The sequence below is a fragment of the Mya arenaria genome, chromosome 10, assembly GCF_026914265.1.
Source record: "Mya arenaria isolate MELC-2E11 chromosome 10, ASM2691426v1".
NCBI classification, from domain to species: Eukaryota; Metazoa; Mollusca; class Bivalvia; order Myida; family Myidae; genus Mya; species Mya arenaria.
The window spans coordinates 68,653,904-68,674,182 of NC_069131.1; the positions used below are offsets into that span (position 1 = coordinate 68,653,904).

At 33.5% G+C, this 20,279-nt stretch overlaps 2 protein-coding genes across 2 annotated transcripts; one reads left to right on the plus strand and one right to left on the minus strand.

Annotated features, from left to right (window-relative positions):
• Positions 1 to 4,554: 4,554 nt before the first annotated feature.
• Positions 4,555 to 14,931, minus strand: LOC128206959 (uncharacterized). The gene is made up of 4 exons (XM_052909715.1): positions 14,738 to 14,931; positions 13,794 to 13,921; positions 12,215 to 12,367; positions 4,555 to 8,992 (listed from the first exon to the last, which is right to left on the minus strand). Exons 1-4 carry the CDS (start codon positions 14,872 to 14,874, stop codon positions 8,730 to 8,732), a joined length of 681 nt encoding a protein of 226 aa, XP_052765675.1. The 5' UTR covers positions 14,875 to 14,931; the 3' UTR covers positions 4,555 to 8,729.
• A 274-nt stretch (positions 14,932 to 15,205) lies between these two features.
• LOC128204185 (uncharacterized) lies at positions 15,206 to 19,552 on the plus strand. Its single transcript, XM_052905562.1, has 3 exons — positions 15,206 to 15,496; positions 16,259 to 16,411; positions 17,533 to 19,552. The coding sequence occupies exons 1-3, from the start codon at positions 15,250 to 15,252 to the stop codon at positions 17,718 to 17,720; spliced, it is 588 nt and encodes a 195-aa protein (XP_052761522.1). The 5' UTR covers positions 15,206 to 15,249; the 3' UTR covers positions 17,721 to 19,552.
• The last annotated feature ends 727 nt before the right edge of the window (positions 19,553 to 20,279 follow it).

The following is a 20,279-nucleotide window of genomic DNA, read 5'->3' on the forward strand; positions in this document are numbered from 1 at the left end:
AGTACATGAATGCAATATCGTTATAGTTGTTGTTTCGTTGCCATTTGCTTTGTTTTCCTTGTTTGGTTTTGATCAGTGAGCCTCAAATAAAAATCTCGGTTTTCAAACAGGATACTGGCCTAACGGAGTATATACCACGGTTTTTGTTCATCAGATCATATCGTTTAAAGATCCAGCTCAACCTCTTCTTACATCCTTTGTAGTTTATGCCAATCATGACCATGAAGTTTTTAAAAGAGTAACGGGCAATTACATTTGGAGATGTGTGTGCCACCAACGTGTTCACCAAGTCAGTGGCCACAACTCCTTGGTGAAATCCGACGCAAAAACAGAGGTGCACGATTCCAAATTTTTGAACCACATTCCTATTAGGTTTTATTTGTTCGTCAAGGTCAATGGTCATTACGCCTGTCTGATTTGTAAGACAACTGGCACATAACTCCACACACTGAATACAATATTAATATAAAATGTTATGAGTTACATTACTTATGATGTATTTGTAACACACATGTGTGCGCCACAATTCTCAAACATTGTTTATGAAGTGAATGGTCCTATCTTCTAGATCCTCATACGAGTTGGTGGATGGGTCTCAGTGATGAAGAGATAGAAGGGATCTTTAAATGGACGGACACAGATGAGATACTGGACAGCGGGGCTTTCACAGGTTTGATAAGCAAAAGTTGGACGTATTAACTCGTCTTTTATTCGAAGTCATTGTCATAGGACTGTCATCGTAGTGTTTTAAGCATTAACATTTGCCATAACTAAAATGCCTCTCAAGATATTCAAATGAAACTTTGTACACATTTAGCAAGAGACAATACGCACATATAGAGCATTACCCATATCTGAGACTTGTGCCTCCTTTTCGGCTAAAAAACGGCTTCTTGATTTTAAACCGTACTTTTATAATTCTTACATATATATGTCGGTGAAGTGGCTTTATTGACTGTTATACCTTAAACATTAGTTGCATTGTGTCAAACCTCGCCATAATAAATATCATATATTCATGTCGTATGGTTGTATTGTTTATCTAAATATTGTGTTCATGTGTCATGTGTTCATGCCCTGTTTAATTTAAAGAGTTTCGTAAAAAAAAACATTATGAAAAACATCGGAGAAGTTTTTTTTTTAAAAACTCCTAAAATAAGCATAAAAGAAAAAGAAAAACTGTTGATTTCATTGTGAGATCGTATTTAATTTCACTCGTGATCATAGAAAAAGGTATATTGACTTTATTATTAACTGTCTTTGGTTCAGGAATTAGACAAAGTTAAAAAAATGTTTTATAAGCAAAGAAGATTCTTTTTTCTATAATTCCATGACAATAATATATATAATTAGAGAGCTGCAGGGGAAACACGTATGTCCCAAGATGATTGAATTGTATATACGGAAATGGCAATACACTCATGTCAGCAACTTCTTTAGTAATCGATGTGTCTGGTGTTTCAAACAATATACAGACTGGCTTCCAGGACAACCAAACGACGATTCGCACGCTCAAGACTGTGTACACTTTTACGTACCAAACGAGTTTACATGGAACGACTATCAGTGCAGCAGCCAATTCCCATTTATTTGTGAAAAAAGGTACCTTTTACTTTCTTCGCAAAACGAATATGCACCGATGGCATCCCAATTGTCAAGAATGTTTTTTGTTTTGTTTTAAAAGTCGAATTGTTAACAAAGCTTTTTGTGGGCACTTTTTTCACGAAATGTTTTTTTTTCTGCTTAAAAGCTTAGAAAATTATTGTTTACTCTGAGATGCGTTTAAAATATACACGATAGGCCTTTCCAGTAACGATCCTTATTGTGTTTTTATAACATTTTGAAAACTCTTCTTTTTAAGACCTGCAGATATCGAAAATTGCCAGTGTGGATCGAGTGGCATTGTTGGGTAAAATGCTTCGGACGAATTTGAATTGGACTTCTTCGTTCGAATATTTAAACCTATTCGAAAAAAATCTAATAAATAATTGAAGAAATATTACGTGTTTTCATTGATCAATTAATTATACGTATCATTCGTTCATGATTTTCGTTGAAATATCGAGTTTTATCAGTGCAATTACAGCTGTGAAAACGAAGAAGTGGCGATATCAACTACTTGTACCTTTTGATCAAAACTGAGTACCTCTCTCAAGAATCAGTCTTAAGCATTATTTGGTCTTCAAATATTTTTACATATGTTTGAATTAATAATATTTTTGGAAATAAACACAACTACTTTTTTATTGCAATCAACATTTTTAAACGATTTATGAAGCTGAATGCTTGAACATTTGCTTTCGTACAACACATTAGACACAAACATATGTTAGAACATAAATTTGATGTTATAATTATTATCTAGTTAATATTTTCAAACTGTCTGTCCTTGTAATACCAACTTACCGGACAATTCACACAACAATATCGAATAAACGTGAAAACCTCATCATACGTAAAAAATAAGTTAACATTGATGCGTGGTCTTCATTCCATCTCGGAAACAACCCGATTACAAGTGAATAAGACTAACCTCTGACAGTGAGGATGATTTTATATCAATGTATCATGAAACCATGCATTATGAAACAAACTCTAAAATTTAGAAATTGTTTTTGATCAGATGTTTATTCACATTTGTTTTGTTTACATTTTCGACATTTCAAAGATATTTTGTAAATGGCGACCATTGTATTTTTGGTTTTTGGTTTGTGGTCACCAACCCAGACAAGTGAGGGTTTTCCGGGTTCTCCGATACCCTCCACAACACAAGACCACACTCCCTTGAACGAACGTGCCAAAGAGAGTGACATAGTTAAAGTTGATATAACTTTCTTTACAATAGTTGTAAAACAACTTAAGTTTAAAGTGTACTTTGGTCAATGTTTTCATGCCCTGTTCTTTTTAAAAAGAATTCATGCATCAGCTGTTATTATTAGGAGCATTAATGCATTGACAAAATGTTATTGATGAACGTTTATAGAATGTTTGCAATAAAACAAGAACTACGCGTTATGGGAGGCAAACGGGTATTCCAAAAAGGGGACATTCGGAAAAGTAAATGAAATACCTATCAATCGCCAATAAAACCCCCATAAAATAAACAGAAAAGTTGTTGATTGCAGTGTTACATCGTATTAATTGCACTCGTGATCATAGAATCATGTTATTTGAAAGATTGAAATGAAATACAATCTTACATTGAAATCAACGCATTTCATCTTTATCTGAACAATCCGTGCATTTGCTGTGAACATACGAACGTGATCATATATATAATTATATCAGTTTTTCTCCATCTCTAACTGATACTTCCACCCGTTCTTGCTCTCATAATGAACTTTGAGAAGATCTTTGTCCGCCGTCAGCAATTGCATCTAACTAACATCATCTCATAACCCCCTGACCATTTTCAGCCAAACTTTACAGGAATACTCTTTCGGTGGCCTTCAAACAAAGTGGGACCATCAAAATATATGTTGTCCAAAGATAGTTTTATAAATCTCGCCCCAAAACCCAGAGGTTTGATGTTTGGTATGAAGCATGATCTAGTGGTTCCGTACCAAATTCTCCAGATTATGCACCTTTTACTAAAGTGGCTCCAGCTCGGAGTTAATTTGCTTACACGATTATATTAGGAGACCCTTTAAAACATTTTGTTCAGATCCACAAGCCAGAGATGTCCCTGGGGTCAACATTGTCCAAGTTCAGGAGGTATTTTGTATAACATTATCTTGTTTCACCTACAATAGTGTTATATAAGTTAAGGCAGGTGTATCCAATTTTACAAACATATTTCACCAGCGTCTTCATAATACCTTTACTTTAACCTTTTGACTTACTGTCTTATATTTAAAGCTACAGAATCGACACATATGTGGACCATAATGAGCTAAAACCCATAAACATATCAGGGTCCACCCATTGTTACTGCAAACCTTTTTTAAATATCCAACAAATTGATAAAACATTTACTCCGGTAAGCGATTAGAGGCTAACCACATAGGCTCTCTTATTTAAATTGTGATGTGTGTGTAGTCAAACAAGACCATAAACAAAATAATATGAGTGAGTTTTGGTATATTGGGATTGCTCTTATATATCCCATTGCAATGTAATTCTTCTACCTTTCTCAAATCCTCGTATAATACCACAATATATACCTCTAGGAATTATCGCAAGAAGGAGCCAACTCCCAAAATATATACAGAAATAACGTCAGTCTTGTGCTGTGCTCTCGGTGTTCTGAATTATCAGCTGCTATGTTGCTGTAATTTATCTTTATATCATTAAAACAGGCCGACGGACCGAACGCATTTTGCAAGTGAAAATGGTCATATTTATTATTCAGGTGTTGCCCAAGAAATGTTGGGTTCGAGTCTCCGGTTGAAATCTGTTGAACTCTCAAAATGAACACTAATACTAGTTTCTACACAGTAAATGGACTCCAGAGTGATTAATATCAACTCTTGAATTGCTGTCTTTAGAATGGAACTGAAATAACTGTGTATTACTCTAAAGTTCGATTAGCGGAATAATAATAAGCAGTACAAATAACAAGAAATCGGCTTTATTACAAATATCAATTAATTAAAGCATTAAAAACAAGAGGCCCAAAAGGGCCTATGCTCTACTGGCTGGGTTTGTGTGGTCAACATCACTGTTTTCGAAAGGAACCAACCTCTTATGGATATCTGAATACTGTACAAGTTTCATCGAGATACAATCAAAACTGAAGACTGTATCATGTTCGCAAGGAATTGTTTACAGGCGCACTGATATTTTATAATATCAAGGCCCATAATCTAGGCATGCATGGGATCTGGCTGGTTTTCGAAAGGAACCGAGCTCTAATGGATATGTAGATACTGTACAAGTTTCATCAAGATACAATCAAAACTGAAGGCTGTATCGTGTTAACAAGGAATTGTTTATAGACGCACTGATTTTTTTTACTACGTTCACATTACCATCGCATAAGCTCTTCTGGCCTTTGGCCAGTAGAGCTAAAAATGTTTCATTTTATCTTTTTTTAAATAATTATGTGACACAGCTATTCTTTGTGTGATAAATAATCATGTTAATAAAAAATAATTAATAAAACATGTATAAACATTTATATAAAAACCTTTTTAATATATTTACACATTTCAATTCACAATGAAAATGCACCCCAAACTGCTTAACAAAGTTTATTTAAAACTATGGTATGTTTTTCTGTTATCGCTGGTCCCTATGAAATCTTACTGCAGATGCCATTTCATAAATATATACATCCACTATCTTAAATCTATTTGTTCAAGGAAATAATAAAAACATTAATAAGGTACATATATACAATATATATGCGACCATTTTCATAATATGTTTAGTAATACACGCGTACATACTGTTACAACACTAAAAAGTCCATTGACTAATACAAAGAATATAAATAGAAGATATGCTTCATTTTGTCTGAACTATGGAAACCATTTGTTTTATAATAACATTGATAAGTACTTAAAAAGTAAGCCTAAATTTTAAATATTCTACTTAAGAAGGGTGCCACAAAGCAAACACAATGCCAACATTTGTCTGTTACTTTATTTCAGTTGAAAAAGGGACATAACTTGACAATGACCAAAGCCAGAGTAGTGGGCCTTATTACACATGTGTATACTGCAGCTAGTCACATTTGTACCAAGTCTAATGAGAATAACTTAACTGTTTTTAAGTTATGGCAAATGTTTGCACTTATAGGCCAACAACACCAAGGCTTTGACAATAACACTCTTCTTTCTTCTATGAAAATAAAGACAGGTTTCATAAGAAAATAATCAAAAGATTACATCAGTTAAACACATGCTAAGGTATTTCACCAACCTTTAAGATTCTAGGTGAACAATATAAAATGGTGATTAATACATTTACCTTACAAAGACAAGGCCATAAAAAATTGATTCTTTGTATCACTTTCAGATTTCAATTTTAAAACTAACCTATCTGGTATGAAAAAAAAATGTGCCATGAAAAAATCTAATACTCTCTTAACAACAGAAAGTCCTTGATAGCAGTGTTCACCAATGAAAATCATAAGAAAGCACCTGAAGCCAATTGCATAAATTTTCTTTGGTTCGGTTAAAGTAAGCCAAAACCTTTATTGATTGGTCAATATTTATCTAATACATACTGATGACCAATCAAATTGCTTAAATGGGCAAACTAGCCGAAAAATAACATATGGATAACTTATATAAATCTATTTTTATACAGTTGTGTAATTGCAGGTAAATACTTCTAGGAAATTCTTGTATGTGATAAATGCCTTGACTCAAATCATTGTTATTTGAATTATGAAGTTGAAGCCAATCATATTTCTTCTTTTTAAGAGTTTGGTAAGCTTTTGGATAATTTGTAAACATTGAATCAATTAAGCATGGCCTTATATCTTAATATACAAAATAACTGATGGCGGTGCATTATATGCTAAATCTATTTATGCCCTGTAAAATGTAATATATATATGAAGAAACAATAACAAAGGCCATTCGGACATATAAGGTAAAGCAGTAATTGGATTGATATATACATAAATTTACAACAATATTAAAAACAATACATAAAGGTCTAAAAATAAGGAAATGAACTCGTCTGGTAAAATCTTAAATGAGCATGAAACTTTATTTGTACCATGTTGGAGACTCTTTTTTTTGTAAACTCTTTTAAAAAATTTCGGAACTCCAGTAATGGAATGGTAACACATAGAATGGGCGTAACGCCATAAATTACAAACTATTTACTTATACTGCTTGTTGTTTACTTCAGCGTTGTCCTTGAAAAAAATTGGTACCAAACAGTAACATCACCCGAAACATTCTTGATTGAAATAATACACCCTCGCTGAAGAACTCTTTTATAATCTCAATAACTTGGATTGTGGGTGCCGTATTACATATGCCTAAATATATGCAAGATTGATTATAAGATGCAATCTCTGCTCAAAAAATACAGAAACATTGTCATTATAATTCTACTCCAATATGCCAAATAATAAAAAAACCACAAGATATGTATGCAAAAAGCCTTAATAACAATTAAACAACAGATGCTCTACATCTAAAAAACAAATAACATACAATATATTCATGAAATCATTATGATCAAGCAGTTTAAAAAAATCTTTTGTATGATCTCCACCAGAGAAAATTGGGCGAAGGCATTTATAAAGAGTGGAAAAATTGAATGCACAGCTATGAAATAAAAAAAATCTATAATTGTCAAATTGGGTTCCCAGTGATTTAAAATCAGTAAAATAAATCATAACAAAAATTTCATAAGTGTAAACAGGCATTTGATATATATATATATATATATATATATATATAGCGGCTCATTATAAATTGTACTGTCTCCCTATAGAGCTAGTTTTTATAACAATGCGGTTAAAAATGTCCGCCTGCAGAGCTACTTAGCGAGTGGTCATGGGTTTGATCCCTAGGAATTTGTGCAGTTTAAACTGCATTTTGCACCCAACGTGGGAATGCTTTGTCTATGACTTCTCATCTTATGGGCCCAGTGTAAGCGGTCAATGTGCGTGGCTCATAAAAATGGATTTACAAAAAAACATTTTTTTTAAAAAGACTTTATATTGTTCCATTAACAAGGCTGTAACTTTTTTTCTCCAAATATAGACATAGAATTATGCACATCTATTAAATATGAAAAAAATATAATGGTCAAATAGGGCTTCATCATCATAGCTAATCTAGATACCCTTTTGGTTTTAGTATGGGAGGCTCCACCCCCAAAAAAATCATTCACGTTTACTTTTTATGTCAATTATTGGAGAAAAAATTTCTGACTTGAATTGTTAAAATCTTCTTGGGCATGTCAAAAGTTTGCACCCCAACCCCCATGCATACATTTTAAACCATATCAATTATGTTTCAGATGAAGGGGCGCATGTCAAAAATTTGTGCCTCTAAGTTATGTGCCATAACTAATAGGGGCACATACTTTTGACATGCCCAAGAAGATTTAAACAATGCAAGTCCGAAATGGTACATTTGAGCATGTTTTATTACTTTACAATAAACTCTGGATCAGCCCCTGAGATTTGAAATCTAACCATCTATTCTTGATTTGATATTCACTTAAACCACTTTTAACCAATGAAAAATATGTACAAACCCTGGACAAACATATGTACATGGATTTGGATTAGAAGGAAATCATATGTATGAGATTTGGCTACATGGGAGTTGATCTTCAGGTCATTGTTCTGTTATATTTGTTACCAGTTGATTGGTTTGTAATTGTATACAGCTTGAAAATCTGCTCTTCTACCAATGATATTCATATCAAAATATTTTTCTGAGCATAGTTGTAACTATTTATTTTAAATATTCAGATTTCCTAATTTGTCAAAAGTAGTCGGTGCTTTTGCCCCCCTCCCCCTGCATTTCAGGAACAGGGCCGGGGTCTTTCTGATTGGAAAAAAAGGCGTCATTCTGACTCAATTTGAGAAGTACAATTTTACATAGAATCAACACAATTGTTTAAAAATATAGACTGTAAAGATAAAAAGAATGTAATTGAGTATGTTTCTTAAAGAATACTCTAACACTTCCACACATAAGCAATTTGTGGTCCATTTTTTCTATAACATAAACAGGTATGTTTGATATTGGAATCGGGGCGGAATATCTGCCCAAAATTGCATGGTCACAAAAAACACTGATAGTCCCTCACCGATAGTATCTATTCGCACTTTCATGATGTCTATAACTTCTCATCTCATGGGCCCTGTAGGCAGTTGATGTGGATCCCCCTTTACGTATCATAATGTAGTATACACAGTAACACATACAAGAGAATAAAGCAGCGATGCCGCCCATCACAGCCAGATAGAACGACCATGAGAGATGTCGAAATCGGGGCTGCTTCAGCCAAGACCTGTCCGTGCCAGCGTGTGAGCCAAAATATATACTGCTTACAGCGATCAGCACACCTACAAATTTGTATAAAGACATTAGTATATGAGCAGAATTTCTTGAACCACTATTAAGCAAGGGAGATCGGAGTGATTTTATTTTTTTCAGTCATAAAAGGGCATTAATTTTGACATTTACTAATTATGCTGTTACAGTGTGCATAATGTCTTTGGCAACATGAATGCCAAATTCTATTAGAATATCTAGAATGGTTTCAGAGTTATGGCTATGGTAAAAGTTTTGCATGAGAATGACAATGATGATGCTATGTCTACAATGATGATGCTATGTCTACAATGATGTCTACAATGATGATGCTATGTCTACAATGATGTCTACAATGATGTCTACAATGATGATGCTATGTCTACAATGATGATGCTATGTCTACAATGATGTCTACAATGATGTCTACAATGATGATGCTATGTCTACAATGATGTCTACAATGATGATGCTATGTCTACAATGATGTCTACAATGATGATGCTATGTCTAAAATGATGTCTACAATGATGTCTACAATGATGATGCTATGTCTACAATGATGTCTACAATGATGATGCTATGTCTACAATGATGTCTACAATGATGATGCTATGTCTACAATGATGTCTACAATGATGATGCTATGTCTACAATGATGTCTACAATGATGATGCTATGCCTACAATGATGATGCTATGTCTACAATGATGATGCTATGTCTACAATGATGATGCTATGTCTACAATGATGATGCTATGCCGACAATGATGTCTACAATGATGATGCTATGTCTACAATGATGTCTACAATGATGATGCTATGTCTACAATGATGTCTACAATGATGATGCTATGTCTACAATGATGTCTACAATGATGATGCTATGTCTACAATGATGATGCTATGCCGACAATGATGTCTACAATGATGATGCTATGCCTACAATGATGTCTACAATGATGATGCTATGCCTACAATGATGTCTACAATGATGATGCTATGCCGAAAATGATGATGCTATGTCTACAATGATGTCTACAATGATGATGCTATGCCGAAAATGATGATGATATGTCTACAATGATGTCTACAATGATGATGCTATGCCGAAAATGATGATGCTATGCCTACAATGATGTCTACAATGATGATGCTATGTCTACAATGATGATGCTATGTCTACAATGATGTCTACAATGATGATGCTATGCCGAAAATGATGATGCTATGCCTACAATGATGTCTACAATGATGATGCTATGTCTACAATGATGATGCTATGTCTACAATGATGATGCTATGTCTACAATGATGATGCTATGTCTACAATGATGATGCTATGTCTACAATGATGTCTACAATGATGATGCTATGTCTACAATGATGATGCTATGTCTACAATGATGTCTACAATGATGATGCTATGTCTACAATGATGTCTACAATGATGATGCTATGTCTACAATGATGTCTACAATGATGATGCTATGCCGAAAATGATGATGCTATGCCGACAATGATGATGCTATGTCTACAATGATGTCTACAATGATGATGCTATGTCTACAATGATGTCTACAATGATGATGCTATGCCGAAAATGATGATGCTATGCTGACAATGATGATGCTATGCGGACAATGATGATGCTATGCGGACAATGATGATGCTATGCCGACAATGATGATGCTATGCCGAAAATGATGATGCTTAATGCTGACAATGACGATGCTATGCCGACAATGATGATGCTATGCCGACAATGATGATGCTATGTCTACAATGATGATGCTTTGCCGACAATGATGATGCTATGCCGACAATGATGATGCTATGCTGACAATGATGATGCTATGCTAACAATGATGATGCTATGCTGAAAATGATGATGCTATGCCGAAAATGATGATGCTATGCCAACAATGATGATGCTATGCCGACAATGATGATGCTATGCTGACAGTGATGATGCTATGCCGACAATGATGATGCTATGCTGACAATGATGATGCTATGCCGACAATGATGATGCTATGCCTACAATGATGATGCTATGCTGACAATGATGATGCTATGTCTACAATGATGATGCTATGCCTACAATGATGATGCTATGCCGACAATGATGATGCTATGCCGACAATGATGATGCTATGCCGACAATGATGATGCTATGCTGACAATGATGATGCTATGCCGACAATGATGATGCTATGCTGACAATGATGAAGCTATGCCGAAAATGATGATGCTATGCAGACAGTGATGATGCTATGCCGACAATGATGATGCTATGCCGACAATGATGATGCTTTGCCGACAATGAGGCTTGTGAGGCATTGATCACAATACCTTAACCTTTTTCTTACAAAAAAGCAGACGAAAAGCAAAAGCTAAAATTAGAGCTAAAAATACTTTCTGTTCACTATTGTAGATGAGTTCACTAAGAATGCATGATATAAATCATTATGAAAGAAATATCAAGCATTGGAACAAAATTTACTTACTACTTCTATTTTATTATTATGTATATTTTATAACATTAGATAGAGAAACCTAATATAAAGGATGCGCTTCATTCGGAACTCCTCGGCCATTTTTATCGAAAACAACCTCTGATGTATATATGGACGGTTTACAATGACTTTAATAACTTTAACTACACTGCATTAGTAGATCACGTAGCAATTTCAATTTAGCAGTCAAACTTTATTACTTTACTCTTAGGAATGTTTGCAATAATACACTTAACTGGCAATCAATCAATTAAAACTTAGATCTACAAATACAAGCTAATTTAATAATATAATTCAAAATTTTATGAACTACTCTCACTGATGTACCAGAATACATCTGAGGTTGGTTTCAATAAAAATGGCCAAGGAGTTCCCAATGGGATGCTAGCTCTTAAACTGGTCAACTTTCGAAAATTTTAAGTGAAAATACAAGTCAAAGAAAAGTATTTTCAATTTCATCGACTTTTGTACAGCATAAAACACTTGTTAATACCGGTAGGCTTTTATCAAATCAAATGTTGTTATTGCACTTTGGTGACCACATTGATTTGATTAATGTTTCTATAGTTACAATACCCACTAGTGTTCTACAGTATATTATGTCTACTACTTGGCTGAGCCAAAATTTTGCTTTATCAGCTGCTAAAAATCAATAAAAGCTGACTGTGATTTACCAAAATGCATGTATGGTAGCAATCTAAATCTTTTTAAACAAAGTTTATGTATGTCTCCTACCTATAATAAGATTGGAAGACAGGAGGTAAAGAGCTGCATATTTCTGCTGGGTGGAGGGCATACACTTGATGAGAACGAGGAGACCAACCAAGTTGTTGAGCATGGTCAGAATCACGCTGATTGTCATCAACGCCTGGCTGGCCGCAAACCAACCTGGTAGAAAAAGAACAGTAGGTTTTTGATCAAGCCATTCTGGCAGATAAAGTATAATAGATTGTCCAGCATTGTCAAAATCACATGGACTGTCATTAACGCCTGGCTGGCCACAAACCAAATTCTGAAAAGAAAAAATGATATATTAATTATCATCGTCACAACTGCTTGACGGTCATCAATGCCTCTGGACTGATAGAAACCAAACTTGCAAGAGAGGAATGGGAGAAACACTTGTAAATGAATATAAACATAATACAAACATAATTGCGATCATATCTTATTGATGATGTATAAATCGAAAACAGTAATAATGTAGGTCTTCACAATGCAATGTTATTCCAATTTGGCTTATTTAAACATTATATTATTAAAAGGTTGGGGAAGAAAGCTGGCATGCATGTATCTACAATTTATGTTTCGCACAATGTACTTTAGCCCTTATAGATGGTTATTAACAGCTGATTATTATTTTTCTAGAATTTAGAAAATAAAATCTGAATAAACACTGAAATTCGAAAAAAAATGGTGTCTCAAAGGCAAAGCTTTTTCTTATTTAAGCCAATCTTTCTTTGTTTTATTAATATCAAATTTCCAAAGAGGGTGTGCTTCTCCACATAATAACTTATATATATCCACATATAATTATATATAACCCCAATGGATTTTTGATTTTATAGAAAGTTGAAATATCGTCGACAAATCATGTTTAATAGTTGAATTGTGTTCCATGACGTGTTAAGCAGTCCATAAAAAGTTGTATTTTCTTTATTTTCAGGGTCAAGACTGATTTTACCCAACTGAGGCCACAGGCAACTAGTATTAAAAGTAAGCCAGGGGCAGCTGTTGGGATCTGCATCATATATTCAAGTCTCTGTGTGCTTCTCTGACTAATCTTGAGATACATGTATTTACCCATGAATTATCCCATAAGCATTCCATTCAAATGAGAACATTGCCTCATAATGTTTTTATATCATTATCATGTTATAATAAATTAATATTTATAAAAAAATATATAAAATAATCAATGCTTAAGTCTTATAGGTTTTGAAGCTTTTTTGGTCTTAATTTAAAATAATCTTTTTTATCTTCTTTGTTTAAAAAATCTTCATTTTCTTGCCCATTTATGAAAAATCCCTTAGATTTTTTACAAAATTGATGAGATATGTTTCCTTAAAAAAAAAGTATTTCCCCGAGTACAATGACTGGAGCCTAAAATTTAACAGTAGCACGAGTCTATGGACATTCAAACATTTCTTTACAATTATAAATTATTCTATTAATATATACTGAATCTTGTATTCAATAATATGACGCTTTACTTTATTAAACACACAAACAGGCATTTTCCGATTCTGGTACGACTTTGTAGTGATATGATTTGTCTTGTAATCATTACTATAAGACCTCATTTACAACTTACTTGTAATGATGTACTGCCTGATGGCATCATATTCCCGTGCAAAGATCCACCAGCATCCATTGTAAACACGTCCAAGCCCATCTCTGTAATCTGAATAGCTGGAAAAACATATCTCCCACAACCCCAATCTGAAATTATAAAATTATTAATGTTGTATTCATTTTATCATATTAAATATTCAACTTAAAATCTCATGAAACTTATGCAAAAAAAAAAAGAACAAATAGTTTTGATTTCATTTTCAATAAATATAGGTCAGGTAGGTTCACACCTGGGCAGCGTATGTGAGCGTGCATTGTTATGCCACACCCATATGGCAACGCCCCTCCTCTTAAAAATAACTGAAATAGGAGAATTATTCCCCCTGGCGGGAATAGTCTGTGAACTGTTATTTGTACTTTATCTTTTTTTAAAAACAATATTATGCATAATATTATGCATAATATTATGTGAGCATAAAAATGCCCAAGTAGGTAGGCTGGGATTAAAAAAGGCGAAGGTTATATACACATGTACATAAAAATGTGCAGTATATTAGTAAAATACTAAAAACTGTGAACTCTGCACATGTCTTTCACGTTCAAGAAACAAACAAAACTTAAACCACAAGCGATAAAAAATAGTCAGAAAAAAAAATGCTGGCAATAAAGAAATTATATTAGATACCGGTGCAAAACATGACTCATTAGTGAACAGGACAATTTAGCACACATATGTATGTGACTGCCCATTTTTTTTTATAAAGATGATGATTTTCTGATTTAAATTAGTAAATAAGTTAACGCAATAACACAATATTCACACAGCATCTGACTGAGACTGTACATTTAGTAAAAGAACCAAAGATGATGATTTTCTGATTTAAATTAGTAAATAAGTTAACGCAATAACATAATATTCACACAGCATCTGACTGAGTCTGTACATTTAGTAAAAGAACCCACCTTTCCAAGCCTGTAGTTTGAACATGTCCTTGGTCTGGTTCAATCCAATATGGGGTGGCAAACGCCAATATAATAAGGAGACTTCCTAACAGACCAGTTAAAAATCCAAAAATTGACCAACAGCTGGCAAAGCCCATAGTGTTTTTTTAATTTACAAAAAAACAACAGCCACGAAAATACCTGTCAAACTCTAATGAAACGGTCCATTATTTTACCTAGGAAGGTTAATTTTTTTTCCCCGATTTAGTTTTCACGTACAAAAAACAACTTTAATACTTTTGTCGTCAGTGGTTAAACAATATATAATGATGAATCTGATGGCCATCATTTTATCTTTTACAAACCGTTATTGATATCTCCGATAGTGTTTCACCTTCGAATGACCCATCTTAATAAATGGACCATTCCACATTGTTGACAGCAATCGGCACGCCTTGGATTTTACCGTTCATTCCCTTATGAAATACCTTTGATGACCTAATTACAGGTGTGAGTCGGACAAATTTTCAAAGATGGAGAAGGGGACTTATGCCATGTTTTGTTTGTGTTTCGCTATTTTTTGTTTGTTGATCGCCTTCGCAAGTCCGTACTGGGTGGAAAGCTTTGAGAAGTCCGACAACAAATTTGTGAAATGTGGCTTGTGGGAATTCTGTTTCAATGATTATTCGTTTTGGAAAGATTACAACGGAAAGCGGTTTTTGGGGTGCTGGTACATTTTCTCGGATCAGTATAGACCACTTTGGGAATGGCTGTCTCCTCGTAAGATATAAGTCTTTAAACTCAGTTTCGTATTTTACTTTTACTTACATTAAACATGTATTATCAGTGACACCATGTGAACACCTGTAATTTACCTGTGTTTGAAAATACCGGAAATGAGCATGTCAGAAAGTGTACTTGTTATTAATGTTGACTCATAGTCTCATACTGAGGAACATGTCCTTTAGTTTCTAAATTCAAGAACTTAGTTGAGAAAATCAAATCATTGTTTAATTTACATTATGTAATCTCAGTCCATATAAACAGCCGCAATAATAATGACTGCCAAAATGTAAAATAAAGTTCCCTTAATGCTCATTATTGTGGCTAACTGTCACCTGTACTTACGGACAACTGTGTGCCATACCCTAATGCATCGACAATGCAGAATGTAAGAACTAGCAGTCAACTAAGCGCAGTCGTAGCATCAATAATGAGCGATCAGGGATACTTTTTTTGTTATTTTGACTTTTCTTATGTATCCCTGTAACGAGTCTGCCATAGTAAAAAAAACGTCAAAAGACTCTTTGACGGCCATTTAGGTGGACTAAGAGCAGTCGTAGATGCTAGGGTTCTGGGCAGTCATGGGTTCACGTCCAGCAGCTGGCATACATTAATTCCAAAATTTATTTTTAAGTTATTGACACTGCTGGTAGTCGAAGCCACTTGTTCAACTCTTCTTGCTCAGTGGATCTATCAATCAACAAAGTCAGCGTATAAAAATACCTTATCATGACATTTTTTGTTTATTTCCACTTCCAGCATGGTTCATCGGATGCCAAGTTATGATCAGTGTAACCCTGTTGTTCCAAGTGGTCTCGTGTGTGGTGGCCACTCTGGCCTACTGGCGGTGTCTGCCCATGTACCTGAAGGAAATCATCTATATGGGGACAGCATTAGTGGCTTTGCTCTGTAGTAAGTAGTAATTTGCCCATAAAAGGCAACAAACAAAAATAAATATTTTTAATCTGTGTAAGTGTCATATGTAGAATTGAAATGACACAAAACCATCCTCAAATATATATATTTACAACTGTTAAACCATAACACAGCTAAATTTGATTTAGTGTTTGGTCCGAACAGTGTATTAAAGATTTTGGATTTTATGAATAGTGTAAGTGACCCGGTTTTGTCCGAAACCATTATTTTTTTGTCGGTGTTTAATTTCTGTCATTTCATTTAACACCAGAGCCAAATTCCTGCGAACCATAATTATGGACTGATTTACTTTTAAGTAACATGTATGATAACTAATAAATGCACTTGTATTTGGGTCCAGTTTACCTTTTCCTTAAACAGTAGGTTACAAACTATCAAGGGAAGTTGTAATTTAATTTAAGTGTCCTATAAATTTTCAATTCACATTTTGGCTTTACATTTTGGTAAAATGAAATGATCAGAGGTGACCAAGCAGTTTAAATGAGTCAGACTCAGATTTCTTGCCACCAATAAATGTTAGAATTGATTTAATGTATGTGTACTCAGATATGGTCTCAAAATTATATGATATAACATTTTTGCTGAAGCTTAAATTTATTAAAAAAAACCTCTTATGTCTTGGAAAACATTTTTTTTTGCATTCTCTCAGTGAATACATGAGTCTAGAATTAGATTTGTACATAAGCCTTTATAAGGACAGACTGGTAAAACCTAAAGATTGATCTTTTAACTGATTTTAGTAGGTCATTTTTGTCTTACCTGTCTGTTTGATGAAGGTGTAGCCTTAGTGTCATCAGCATTACCATTGTGCAAAAACCTTAACCTTGGCTAAAACTTAATAACAGTTCACAATTTAAGATATTCAAAAAGACTTTTTACACGTTTTAACAGAGACAATACACGCATGACTAACATGGCAGATAACTGTATAAATATAACTTCTTATAAATATAGAGTTGTGCCCCTTTTTTAATAAAACACCCCAGAAAGATTAGCAATGGTGTTCCCTCCAACGCATTCTTGTTATAAATCAAATCCATTGAATGCTAAAGGCATTAATTCTGTAAGAATATATGATTGTTATTTTTATATTTCAGCTGTGTTGATCTTCATCACCTTGATACTTATGGGGATTAAGAAGGAAGACCGAGGCTGGATGCCGCGACCCGACCAGAACTACTTGTCATGGTCCTATGGACTCGCGTGTATTTCCGGATGGTTTATGCTGTTTGCTGCTGGGGCTTTTGCGAAAGCAGCTAGTGACGATACTAAAGAAAGATACTGATTCATTGTTTACAAACTAAATACATACCGAGGGCTCAGTGAACGATGGACAACACATGATACATGTATATAAAAAGAAGTTACAATGGTCTTGTATTGCGTCATCCATTCAGGTTCTTAGGTCACCTTCTTTGTATATATTGGACCTGCATGCTTTTTCATCACACTTTGTAAATAGACAGTGTATGTAATACAGTGTAGATATGCTATTCACCCATGCTATACTTCATTTCTAGTTTAATGTTAGGTAAACTTCACATACATTTTGGTAAAACATAGCAATAACAATCTCTCTCCGCATATTTGTAAACAATATCATTAGAATTCAAACAATAATTGCTTAAGTGGGTATATTCGATGTCCAGCAAGTCATACCTTTATTTCTTAATTTGTTATAATTTCAAAGAAGTTTATTTTCCATCTAAATCATAATAGGAAAGCATGGTATTTTCCTGTTGATTTCATAAAAGAACATTTTTTAATCACTCATCACTTTCTGTATTTCAGCTAAAAACACGTTGGATGTTGACATTTAGAAGAAAGCAAAATTTATTAAAAGTTTAGTGTATTATAATGTTGCTTTTCTTACTGGATATCATCACAGTATTCACACTTCTTATAAGTGGAAATTAATACAATATACTGTTGATATTTCTTCCGCAACTATATTTTAGCAAAGTATTGAAGTCACATGTCAATGCTTTCATTTTGTCATAGAAAATTATAATATGTTGCAATCTGGGCTTAAAGATTTTTTGATACATTTTACATTTTTTGAAACACTCTATTACCATATCAATAAATTATTAAGGCGCTGATCATGGATCGGGAAAGTTTCCTTGAAATCATGAACATTTTGTGTACATACTAAGCCTTCACTCATAGCCAGTAGCTATATGCAATAGTTACAGATACTTGGTGAATCCATTCAACTGTATGTTTTTCTGAAGCACCATGGTTTATTCATTCATATATGATGTATAAATCTATAGTTATGATGTGTATTGAAGCGTTGATCTATGATAATAATGTCTGTCTATATTCATTTCTCACAGAATAAAACTTCTTGTGATGTATGCACATGTTTGCCAATGTACTAAAGATGACATACAGTTTTACACTGAAATATATGTTTTCATAATGAAATTGCCTATCAGCCTAGAGATACAACATCCATAATTGATTTGATACGTAGTTTAACAACTTAGCAGACATAACATCATAATTTGATTTATAGCGTGCTGAACATATGTTACAATGTAAGACATAAAGAACATATACGGTAAAATCTTAATGATGGAGAAATTCTCACTAACTTCACAGACTCCTTAATCATTAAGATTTTACCTTAAAATTATGTTTCAACATAAATGTTAGCCAATTAAATGAACTATTTTAATTCTGGGGCTGTATAACATAAATTACATTTATATCTTGGATTTAACATATTAAAAATTAGGATTCATGAGTGATATACATTTTGGACTGATCCTCAAATAATTTCAATGAATTATGAACCAGACATTAGAAATAAGTTTGAGAATTAAAATGAATACTTAGTACATTATACTGCTCCAGGATTTTAAAGGGTAGCTACATGAAGTCGGCTCTTGATATTTGATTTAAATCTGAACTAAGTCTTTGCTGAAATTGTTTTGTTAGTGATGGACACAAAGTGTTTTATGCCATGCTTGGTGTATCATTGTGATTCATTGTACATATATATATATACTTTATTCTTTTTCCATACAAAACTATTCATGTTCCTTTTTTACGCATTGTAAATGTAATCAAATATTCATGTCCATATATTTTAATAAACCATTTTTCTTACACTTTGTTTGTCCAAATGATAAAATGAATATTTTTTAACAAATAAGTATATATTGGATTATGTCATCTACATTTCAGGTCAATAAATCACCAGAAAGCCTTCAATGAGTATGATGCTTAATCATAAGATTTGTAGTTCTAAAACTCAACAGAATTATGACATCATAATTTTGTTACCTGCCTGCTAATAACTGGTTACAATCTAAGATATTTAGAATATAAAGGTAATTAAACTTTTATTGACTTAAAGAATGGCTAATTATAACTGACTAGTCAATTCCTAATCATTAAGACTTCACCTAATATGTATCATTCACTTCTATCTTGGTGTGCCTTTCAACTGATGCAACATATCATCAACTTGATATACATCCACAAACTTGTTTTGACCTTGACCTTGAATGCTGTTTCCAGTCTTGCATCATCATATATTGTGAGATAACTGAACATTGGTTTTAATGCATTTCACAGTAGTTTGGTGGGAATGAACTTCTGCTTTGGTGTCATATGACCTTTACATTTTAATAACATTTCAACTAAAACATTCATTTTTTTCTTCAAATTTGTCAAAGGGTTCACTCCTACCAATGATTTAGCATAAAGTAACTATGGACTACTGCAGTTTAGTAATGTCAGAAAATCAGATATTTATGCATTTTAAGAAGTTCTTAAAATAATGCTGCTATAAGTCACTTTCAGCAACATTGGTGCGTTGGTAGTTATGCAT